General features: G+C 37.2%; 1 protein-coding gene across 2 annotated transcripts in view; it reads right to left on the reverse strand.

The window, feature by feature from the left end:
* The window catches only part of LOC106468020, a 37,683-nt gene extending 26,170 nt beyond the window's left edge, over positions 1 to 11,513 (reverse strand). For both annotated transcript variants that reach the window (XM_022396322.1, XM_022396321.1), the window contains exons 1-2: positions 11,106 to 11,513; positions 4,219 to 9,094 (exon numbers count right to left, since the gene is read on the reverse strand). In XM_022396322.1, the coding sequence (XP_022252030.1) occupies positions 4,219 to 7,356 (3,138 nt within the window). In that variant the 5' untranslated portion in view covers positions 7,357 to 9,094; positions 11,106 to 11,513. The remainder of the gene's footprint in view (positions 1 to 4,218; positions 9,095 to 11,105) is intronic.
* Between the last annotated feature and the right edge of the window lie 647 nt (positions 11,514 to 12,160).

Raw genomic sequence — 12,160 nt, forward strand, 5'->3', positions numbered from 1 at the left:
TACAACTGAGAAGAACACAGAACTGTAGAGGGGATCCTGTGAGCAACCACTGAGTCATAAAAATCCAGGGCAGAGCCCAGAGAGTCATCTGATTTTGAACCATCTGTAAAAACGGGAACAGAAGAATGGTTTGAAAGATGTTTGGCACAAATGGTACTTCCAATTGGGAGTATCTGCTTTCCTCAGATGACTCAAAGAAAGGTCACAGGTGGGGATGGTAACAAGCCATGGCAGAATGGGCTGATCATCGGATTCAGCAATGTCATTTAATAACAGACCCAATTCAGCCAGTTGTGCCTTGATACAAAGGCCAAAATGAAAAATGGCAGACCATGTATTCCAAAAGAGCACAGCTCACTGAGGAAGGAAGGAAGACACAACCCCAGGTGGGATGCTGTGGTAAGGAAAAAAGCTTGGAAGCAATCTGTAAAGAAAGTTGCAAACATCAGATGTGAAGAGGAGATTCATAAGACACAGTATAGAGACTCTGGTTTGGTGAAGTGTGGAAAGTCCCCATACAGAGCTGAAGCCCCAGGTGGTGCACAGGGTCCAACATCTTCAAGGCAGAGGGCCTGGCAGAACCAAAGACCCATAGTCTAGCTTGGATCATATGATGGCACAATAGATCTTGAGCATAGAAAATCCATCCAAGAGGTGGAAGAGAGAACATGGAGGATGTTCAGTGCCCTTGTACACTCTACATGAAACTGCTTAATGTGAGAAATGAAAGTAAGCTTAGAGTCAAAGATAAGTCTGAAGAACTTCGTCTCAGGAACCATAGGTAAAACAACAACACCAAGACGGAGCTCGGGATCAGGGTGTAAGCCGTGATGGTAGCAAAAATGGACACAAATGGTCTTTGAAGAAGAGAAAGTGAAATAGTTTGATGTGGTCCACTCCAAAAAAAGCGAGTGAGAGGAGTCTGAAGCTGCCACTCAATAAACCTTGTGTGTGACGACCTACAAGAAATTTAAAAGTCATTGACACAGAGGCTGTTTGCAACAGTAGGAGGAAGTTTAGTGATAGTATTGATCTTGATACTGAAATGGGGTGACACTCAAGACACAGCCCTGAGGGATTCCATGTTTTCCTGTGTGAAGGATCGGGACAGAGTTGAACCTACACAGATTTGTAATCACTTTTCAAGTAAAAAGTTACAAATAAAATGGGTAAATGGCCATGCAATTCATATGAATGGAGATCCTGCAAAATGCCAAACCTCCATGTAGTGTCATAAGTCTTCTCAATATTAAAGAAGACAGAAGGCTTCCCTGATTGAGGTTTCAAGACAAATCAGGTGATCCAAGTGGAGCACTGTCAATGAAAGCAAGAGGAGGTTGGTTGATTCAAGGAAATAAACAAGATGAGCATTAACCATTCTCAACAAAACCTTACAGAGACAGCTAGTCAAAGCAATTGTACGATAATTAGACAGAATCTTGGGTTCCTTCCCAGGCTTTGAGAAAGGAAGAACAATAGCCCTGCACCACGCATCTGAAAAAAACATTCTCCTGCCAAATCCAGTTAAAAACAACCAGAAGAAGAGCAAGAGAGGCGGGAGAGAGGTGGTGCAGCATCTCATAATGAATATCATCAGGTATGACTTGTGTACAGCCAGACCAATGAAGTACGAGTTGAAGTTCCACCAGTGTAATAACTGGGCAATCAAAATCGTTGAGACGATTAGCCCAAAAGTAAAGTGGCCTGAGAGTTGATGGCATCAACTGCGGCCAATCTCCCTCAAAATGATGAGAAAATGATCACTGCCCCATGGGTCACTCATTGTCAACTCTCCAAGAAAAAGAGAGAAAAAAGTGAAGGGGAACAGATAGATAGATCAATAGCAGTTAAAACTGACTAGGTGCATGAAAATAGGTAATGGAACCAGTACTGAAAAGAGAAAGGTTGTGATCCAAGAGCATACACTCTACAGAACGACCCCTCCTGTCAATATCAGCACCACCCAAGAGAAGATTATGTCCATTAAAGCCCCCCAAGATGAAGAGAAACAGCATCTGTTCTATGAAAACATTAAGGTCTGATTGACCATAAGTCTCTCCTAGAGACAGGTAAAGAGAACAAACAGTGATGATACAACTCACAGAGATACGGACGACCACAGCCTCCAATGGCGTATTGAGTGGCATGGACATGGTCAACCAGCAATGCCACACCTTCATGAACTCATGCATCACACAAAGCGTCATTCTGGGCTTAAAAACTGCCGAAAGGTGACAGTATCAGCAGGTCTCAGAAATATTTCCTGTAAGGAGAGACATATGGGATTATAAGAATCGATCAAAGCCTTAATGTCATCAAAATTAGAATGAAAACCTTGATAGTTCCCTGTATCAAAGTGGCCATTTTTGTTTAGGTGGAGGAGAACTGGGCAGAGAACCCTTCTGTTTGCAATCACAATGTTTATATTTAGTCGAAAGAGGTCTGTAGACCCCCATGGAACCTGCTCAGGGTTGATTGGACAGACCTCTATCAGAGGATGGAAATTCCAGAGACTGAGGGTGTGACAAAATAATGGTTCTACATCTTGGGGCAGTCACTGAATGAGATGGTGGAGACAGAGACTTGTCAACTCATGCAACCATGGAGGTCAAAAGACTCTTCACATGGTGTAAGAAAGACTGATGGAGGCACAAAAATATCTGCTTGCACTCCCATTGTAGCAGTAGAACAGAGTGCAGCAGCATATGTACAAGATGGAACAGGGGACAACAACTTCTGAGCCTCAGGTTAAAAAATTTTGTTTACAGTACATAAACATTGTACCTCTTTCTCCTCCACCCACTTAGGCAAGATCGAAAGTAAGAGGGGTGGGAACCACCATAACTGATACAGTGAGGGTCCAGTTGATACTCATAGGTGTCATGGTCTTTGTCACCACAATGAGCACACATCAAATAAACATACTGGAAACATCCGAGAGGGTTAGGAATATAAAGCCACATCTTACAGTTCAGATAACCTGCCTTGACAGTGGCAGGAAAATGTGATGATGTAAACGTCATTACAAGAACATTGGTAAGCAGCATAATTCCACTGGCTAGAGAAACCAGCGAGAATGTTTATTAAATCCCTCTCAATGATAACTCCTCATGAGGAATTCAAAGTAGCGAGGGGAGTAACCTCCATAGGTATATCCCCAATGGACTTTGATTTCAGGAGAAGTTTGATGTGTTTTGAAGTAGATGTTTCCACCAAGATGTCCCAAGAATGTAGCTTCTTAACAGATTTTGGAGAGCCAGCAAGCCCCCCTAATCCACACTGAATAAAAAAGGGAGACATTTGCCCTAAAGGTTTGTCAGTCAAGGAACAAACAATGAGGTACAGGAACAGAATGGGATGGTGACTGCTTCTCAGTCTTCCAAATGTAGTCACTTTCCTATAAACAAGTTTTTTTGTTTGTTTGTTTTTCTGGGTGCAGGATACATAAAAATGGAGAAATTTCAGTGCCCACTGACCCCACCCATCATGGACTCCTACAAGAGGATGCACTACAATGCTAAAGTAGATCATTGTAGAGATGCCAGGGTTTCGTGAACACTATACCCAAACACCAGCATCAATGTCACAACACCCATTTAGAATGTCCAACACTGGAACTTAGTTAACCATAGCCCAACAGGACCAGTCAATTAACCCTGGGGGAGCCACCCCAAGGCCACTCATCTACAGAAATTCATGGCCAAAGTGATGTGTTGAAAAGTACCACCAATATAAGCTGACCCATCAATGACACTCCTCAACCACCAGTATCCTCTCCCCATGTACAATGTATAGAAAATATGAAGAATTGTGAAATACATTGCATGTGATACTTATCTAATAACTACTTCATTGTGAAAGCTTTAGTTAACTATTTTTCTCTCTCCCTGCAACTTTTTTTAAAAATTAAACACCACTACCTTATTCTTATCAGAAAAAATCTAAATAATAATAAAAAATATGGAAATGTAAGCCAAACAATAAATTATTTTCAGTAAGTCTTACCTGTTAATGTGCCATTCAGAAAGCCAGAAACCTAGATTATAAGTGGTCATTTTTTTCATAAGAATGTCTACATTCCATTTAATAAGGCAGTGAACAAACCTTTTAGATTTAAGAATTATAAAGCAGGCATTCCAAATCTTAAATATTTTATTTGTGTGACGTTTTACAACTCTACAAGTATTATGCTGTACAGCAATTAGTTATTTTACTAACCTGGTTATTTGATACCTGCATATCTATATTGGGACTGGTCACAGGTTCCAAGTGCTTATTTCTCTCAGGATAACCCACTGCCATGGAGGAGTTCATCTGTTCATCTTGATTCTGGTAGAAGAAGGTAGGATTTATTCTCTTTGGGCTGATCATTGTTTCAACAGGCTTAGTTACATTCTGTTGTTCTTCCTGATCCTGTGTAATAATAGAATACTGAATTTTTGGAGAAGTAAACAATTGTTGCTGAATATTTGCCAAGTTTAATTCTTCATTTCTGCAATACAAGTTCAAGGCTTGCTTGCTTGCACACGGAATTACTGGGCTTTCCTGACACACAGCTTGATTTTGCTGTTGTTCTTCAGCATTACTGCTGAATGGATGCTCTTTGATTGAACTGATCAAAGATTTTGTGAACTTGCTGGAGCACTGCTGTTGTTTTTCAATCTCAATGGTAAATGATTGTTTAGTGTTTCCAGAATTTGTCAGCCACTGTTGAGATTTAGGTAAATGCAATTGCTGATCTTTAAATTGGGAATAATTAGAGCTAGGAGAGACCAACAAATTATCTGGTGTAGATAAACTATGATTCTGCTCCAGTATGTCTATGGATTGTTTGCTTCCATTAGGAATAGTCAGTTCCAAAGGCTTGGAAATGTTTAGCTGTTCATCCTGATACTTGGCTTTAACAAAGTGTTGACCTTCATCAGGGGTGGACACCATCAGGTGTTGCTGGTTACAACTATAAAGTCCACTACTAGGGACTGATTCCAGAGAATTGAAACTTGTTTTTTCCTTGTTTTCCCCTGGATTAACTATTTCTACAGAATTTGAAGTACATTGTTCTGTTTTACTTTTGTACATCTGGAATTTATTTTCACTTGGACTACTAAAAAGATGATTAGATTTAGATGACCTCTCTAGTTCTTGGCATCGATATATCCAATAACTAGAGTGTGTAATAAGCAGTTGTGGTGATTGTTTTGCTAATGCAAAGATTCCTGAACAACAATGAAGCCACTGTCTGGAATCATAAAGTCCAACCATTTGTCCTGGAGACAATCCAAGCAACATATTTTTCGCAGGGACAACTTGCCAATTTGAATACATAGATAATTTGGGATCAGTATCTTGAGGAACATACATAGGTTGGGGCCTGTATATACTGCAATAGGTTGACCTAGTTGAACATTTAAGCCCTAGATAAGTGTACGAGTGTCCATTGATGTACTGCTGAATGCAGTGTTTTTTTGGGCGAGGTGTTTCAGGACTGATTAGTGTGGAACCTATCATGGTAATAACCTTTTTCTTCAAAGGTAAAGAAGATGGTCTAGTGGGTTTAGTCTTACTTGTTTCCACATTAGTTTTTTCAATCTGAAAACTGTCACTTGCAATGATTCTTTTTGTAGAACTAGGTACTGGCAGTGGTTTGTCTGATGTAGGGATATCAGGTGGAGATTTGGAGGCCAAATTGAAGCTCAAGGTGGAGTTGACTGTTTGCTGAAGTGGTGGTTGAGCACTATTTTCCAAGACTAAATGCATTACAGAAGATGGAAAGAATGGTAAAGAAGGAGACAAAACTGGTCTTTCAGGAATTGACTGTGGTTTATTGAAACTTGCCTGCATGTGTGTAGATGGATCAGAACAAATATTGTCTGTTTCTTCTAGCAGATCCATAGGCACAACAGTATCAGGTCTTCCCTGCATAACCCTATAGTCTGGGATGACAGAATAGATACTTGTTTTTCTTTGAACTGAGACCAAGCTCTGAGCAACTGACTCTTGATTAATAGTAGTTAGGGTGGTTGGTACAGAAACTCCTGTATTAAAACATGATTTTTTGTTAATTAGTTTACTAAGAGACAAATCCTGAACAATTTCAGCATCCTTTGGTTCATCCACTTTGAGCTCTCTATATGCAACCCTTTTTGAATTACTTAGAGCAAAATCTACAGAACCTGACTCAGTTGTGTGGTTAGCTTGTAAACAAATTTCTGAGTTCACTTCATCCTGCAGAGAATTTTGAACAGAAAGAACAGTCCCACCAGAATTTAAAACTGGTTTTGATATGATATCAACAACTGATGTACTTATGTTTTCTCTAGCTAGCATGGAATGATCTTTTAATCCAGATTCTACTTGCTTAACTTTTGGTATTTCTTGAATAACAGATAGCCCTGTGTTTACTTGCATAGGATGGACTAGCATTTTTTCACATACTTGTGTATTTTCTCTCAAGTCCTTCATCTGAACATCACTTGGTTTAGTAGAAGCAGATGTGACCACTAACATTGATTGTTGATTGGTTTGGGGACAGTTTGACAAATTACTGAGTGACTTGTTTTTAACTACTTCTTCAGGTCCATTTACTGGAATTACTGGCTCAGATATTTTCCTCTTCTTCAGAGGAGGATTTTCAGGAGAAGGACTGATTGTAGATTTTTGAAAAATATGAGATTTATTAGTTAATCCATGGTAAGACATTTGAATATGAGCTTCACTATTAGAAGGTAATACCTGTCCATGTTGAAACAAAGAATATACTGATGTATTTGACTTAGATGACTGTGATGCAGAAGCAGCTGATGAAGATGAAATAGGTAAAGTCATTACATATCCACTTGATGAAATATCTCCTTTCAAATAATGTAAGCTTTCTTCAGACTTACAGGTGTACTCCTGGCTATCTTTACAGTAATGCTGTCGATGAGCAATGTAATTTTCTCTACAACGAAATACTATATTACACAGTCTGCATAAAAAAGAAACCTGAGGGGACTTTGTAACTGTTTCAATGGCTAATGGATTTTTCAATGCTGCTGAATCCAACAAGCTTTTTTCTCCCTTACTTCTGTCCTTAAGTAGTAAATCTTTAATGATGCTTCTTTCTGGATTTTTTGGATGTCCATGAAAACTATCTTCTTTGATATTAACTTTTTCTAAAATCGACATCCTTTCACCATTAATATGTAAAGGAGAGAGTTCTGCTGAAGAGCCAATTACTCTCTCATTGATTTCACAACTTTCTGTTACACTATTACCTATTAAAGCAACCTGAAGTTTAGAGCCAAAGCACTGACTAACATTAGTACTGGTATTAACCTTCTTTGCTAGACTTGAGTCTTCACTGTATCGTCTCATTCGTACAGAAGTTTTACCTTTCTTTAATTCTGATTCAATATTTTGGCTAGAAGAGATGCTGGATTGGCGAGTATATCGCCATGACCACAGGGGATCTAGTGTTTCCACAATAGCAGCATTTTCAGATATAAGCTTGCTAATTCTTTCCTCTAGAATCTGAGGACTTGTTACAACAGGAGATTTAACTGACTTAATAGATTGAGATGTTCCTAGGTTTTGACTTGCAACGCCCCCTTCTGACAGGGAACTAAGTTCGCCTATTTTTGTATCTGGTATCTTCAGCCTTAGTTTTTTACTTAATGGTAAGTTATCTCTTTTTTAAAACAAACAAGTTCATCACTAGTGCTATTGCTTGTTATATTTACATTTTGATTTTCTGGTTTTTCATCTCTATTTTCTTCTTTGAGATAAGACATATTTGAACTTTTAGATGTTTCTGTCTCCAACTTTAGAGAAGAAACTTCAGTGACAGGTTTAATTTCAGAAGATATTGAACTGACTCTTAAACCATGGAGAACAGACTCAACATTGGGAGATTCCACTGGTGGGCCATATATTGAACTTGGCATTAGAAGACTACTTATGATCTTTTGTGAACAAATCTCAGAATTAGTGGATTTTTCTATTTGGTCACATATGGTAGACATAAATGTAGAGTTCTCTGTTGCATCTTGTGCAGTATTCAAATTTATTACTGTGATTTTAGACAATTTACTTGTCATGCGAGGTAATGATGAAGTTGTTGTTACTACCAAACTATGATCCAAGCTTGAATGTAAAACATTGCCTGACATCCTTTCAGTAACAGTGGTCATAATTTCTTGATTTGTTAGGTCACCCACAGTTACAGCAAATACCTGCCCTAGTGTGTTGTTTGTAGACTTATTTTCTTTACCTCTGTCATTAACTTCTGGGGAAGTGCAACTCCTACAATGACTCACTGAAAAAGTGCTGGGCAGTACCTCACCTACAGTGATAGGCAATTCAGCATTCACTAAAGAATTTCTAGCTTGGCTTAAGAGAAAATTTGTATCTGTAATTTCTGCCCCCTCTCCAGAGACATGAATGGGTGTTTTATGCAAATTACTGTTTGTACTACAGGAGTTTTTATCTTCTGACATAACACACAAGCCAGTATTACATTCCTGCACCCCACACTGTTTGTAGACCAGTGTGTGTCTATTTGAATGTTCCACTGATGAACCTTTATCATCATTACTCTGTGTCAATATTTCTTTTAAATTACCACCATCTTCTGTATTCCATGTTTTAAAAAGGTTAATATTTGTAGATTCACCATTCTGTAGAAGATTCCTACATGAACATATGTTTTTTTGGTTCTGCTTGTGATTCAGAGTTGATGAAGCACAAGAAAAACTCTCATTAGATGTATTTGTCAACAATGTTCTATGTTGTTTGCTATCAATGACCACTTCACTCTTGGAAACTTCTACTACAATAGCACATTTTGCTGGCTCAATAACCACTTTATTCTCATTATCTTTAGGTATCAATTTGCTGCCAGTTTCCTGCACAAACGAGCATTTGAGAGAAGGTAAGATGCTCGATTTTTTTCCTTCAACAGTACATGAAGACCTTTGACTGGTTTCACACTTTGAGTGCGCTGTTGTACAGAGAGTATTATTACTCAATGACAGTTTAGAACAATGTTCTACTACCTGATGAGGCCTACAAGTAAGTTTTGAGGGTGTTTCGTGTTCATCAGCTTCACTGGCACCTGAAATAATTAAAAATAAGCATATGAAAGAAACTAAAAAACCTTGTTTGTATATCTCTTACATAAATCATGAGGGATAAAAATAATTTTTAACTTATATTTCAAAATACCTGTCAGAAACACATTGTACTAGATAAATTATAGTATAATCTGCAAGTAAAATGATTCCCTAAATGTTTAACTGGTAGAGTACTGGTTTAAATATTGTAGCTCAAAAGCTTTAGGTTCAAGTCTCAAAGAAAATAATACAATTCTTTCCAAGCTTAATATGGTAAATAATAAAGAACTTTTTACAGATTAGAGGGCTAACTAGTGCTTTTCAGCTCCAAAATTAAACACAATGAAAATTTCATTAAATATGAAAAAAACAAAACAAGAATTAATGGGAACACATCAGTTCTTATGTAAAATCTAACACAATATATTTTTTAAAGTAACACAAACAGCAAAAATAAAATACTTAAGGGCATTATTGAACCATGAAGAGGAAGCTGCATGTGGCTAAAGTTTTACATACCCTTTATTTATACCTTTATGGAAGGTAAAAAACAAAATCTCAGCTGATCAATTTATTTGAAGTTGGAGAAGACTAATCATTTTAATTAATGATACTCAATAAACTTGTTGAAAGAAGTTTTTCTTCTTTATCAACTTGAATCTTCTTACATTGATTTTGCTATTGTGGATTAAATCATTCTGGTAAAATTTGTTTCTCTTGACTTTCTGGAAAACTTTTTATAATGTTCATCACAGGTTCATTAGTAAATTGGACTCTTGTAGAATTTCTGAAAAAGTTAAAACTGGGTGCAAACTAGTATGGTGATAAAAACAAATTGTACTGTTAAACTGACATTTCTTTGATTGCAAGCAAATGTGGCTGATGAAAGATCTATCTTAGGAGCTCATTGTAAGTTATTCATATCAATAGTTTAAACAACTACTTTGGCAACATAGGTAATATTTCCAATCTCAATGATTATACTAAGGTGATAGGAAAGGGGTTACTGTTGGAATTTTTTTTTCCAATTCAGGCAGATCAGAGCAACCTTAGTGAGGGAATATGAACTTATAAAATGATTTTCAAAACTGAGAAATGTAAAGTGATGTACCTTTGGCTTTAAAAGTTGGAAAGACTTATTGTACTAGGAGGAACACTAATTGTATGGAGATAAAAAGGATTTAACCATGTTTACTGATATATGCATGAATCCTTTAACTGGTTACTTAAATGTACTGATAACAGGTATAAATTTTAAACGTAAAAGTAAGAAGACTACTGCAAGCTTGTAGAAGATTCTGGTTAAGACTTCATTATAGTACTATATACAGCTTGGGTCTACTGGAAAAGAAAAAGAGTGCAGAAATGATACCATTTTAAAAACTTGAGTAATAAAGAAAGGTTTTAAAGTCTTCTTTGTTGTGGCATGTTTATATAAAAACGTTAATGACAGATTTGTAGTCAGAGTTTATTTTCAAATTAGAAAAATTTGCTGGCAATGGCACTTCCGCAAATTTACGTAATGTTACACAACTTACAGAAATTAAAAACTGATTGTCGCTAATATTTTTATAAAATGATGGTTACCAAATTAAATAGATAATTTGGTAAAAATTATTACCTTTTTCTGATTACGGATAAGCTCACACTGACAAGAACATGTTCGAATGCATATCAAATAAACATCAACTTTTCTTAGTGAGTACTAGCCTACTTCAAGGGTAAACAACCTTACATTTTATCGTACCCTACTTAGCTTTTCAAACGCAACTTAGGCTTACGACTTCAGAATCATTCATAGTACGTAACGTTCAAACTCCAGGTCAACCCCTCCCCTTCTTGCCAAGTTGTTTCATATTCTGAACTCTTATCGCCAATAAAAAAAAAGATAGGACTAACTAATAATAGGTTAAATTAAAATATCAGTAATATTGTTTGTGAAGTTGTAATTCTAAAATATAATACTTGTATGATACAGAGAAACTGAAAAAGTCATTAAGCAATGGGACTTACTCTCGTTTGCTTGACTTTGTTTTCGACGTGGCATGGCAAGGCCCTGGTGGGAGACAACGTCTTCCCTAACCTCAGGCTCACAAATACTAGGGAATCCCCCAACAGTGCTGATGACGCACCTTTACTGGCCCTTTTGGCATCTTTAAACGTAGTTCTTACAAAATCTACGTCCACAAATGTCAATCCCAAATACTGTCGTACACTAGAACAATCTTGTTTTATGGCTTCAACAAGCTTACGTGGTCATTCTCGGACTATCAAAATAGTGGCGGGCCGTCCACCATGTACCGGTATAACTTGCACTAGGCTACAACCTTGAGCAATGACGTCAGAGAATACCCTGCCAAATGGCAAGTGTGTTGAGGAGGGTATCCCCGACGCCATGTTTACAAGAATTCGCTAACACGTGGTGTCAGTACACTAATTCTTATTAAATCTCTATAATCTTACTTGACATTAGGTTTATTCACCAGGTACCAGTAAGATAAGCTAATACATGTTTAAATTATTATGCAATAAAACAGTAAAATAACAACAAGAATTATATATGGGTGATAATCACTCGATTGTTCGTACGAACTACTTCTTATAGCGCATAAGAAGATACACAGCAAGCGTGAGGGTGTAGTTTATGTTGACATTTTTCTATGCTAGAGAAAGCCTTCAATGGAACAACCTTTAGAGACGATCTGACGCAAACATAAATGGAAAGAGCACTATTATCACGCCTTCAATCTATATGCCGTAGCCATAACCATCGCAAGTCGTGGGCACGTACTGTTAACGTTTATTTTATAACATTTACGACTGTAATTTCTCGCAACTAAAACATCTTAGAATTATACGAGTTATTTCTTTATTTTTAATACATGTTTATCGCTGAAACAAGGCGAGTTTTCGAATAAAATTAAAAGTGTCCTACCGTGAACATTTTTATACTTAAAATGATAAGTTACTTTTATAAATATTTTTAACGAGTTTACCCCCTCTGGACTAAATGTGGGTTTTCGTTTGAGAAACAGTTATTTTATCTTATAGTAACTCATTGAGGATGA

This window comes from Limulus polyphemus, unplaced genomic scaffold (assembly GCF_000517525.1).
Source record: "Limulus polyphemus unplaced genomic scaffold, Limulus_polyphemus-2.1.2 Scaffold2835, whole genome shotgun sequence".
Classification (NCBI taxonomy): Eukaryota; Metazoa; Arthropoda; class Merostomata; order Xiphosura; family Limulidae; genus Limulus; species Limulus polyphemus.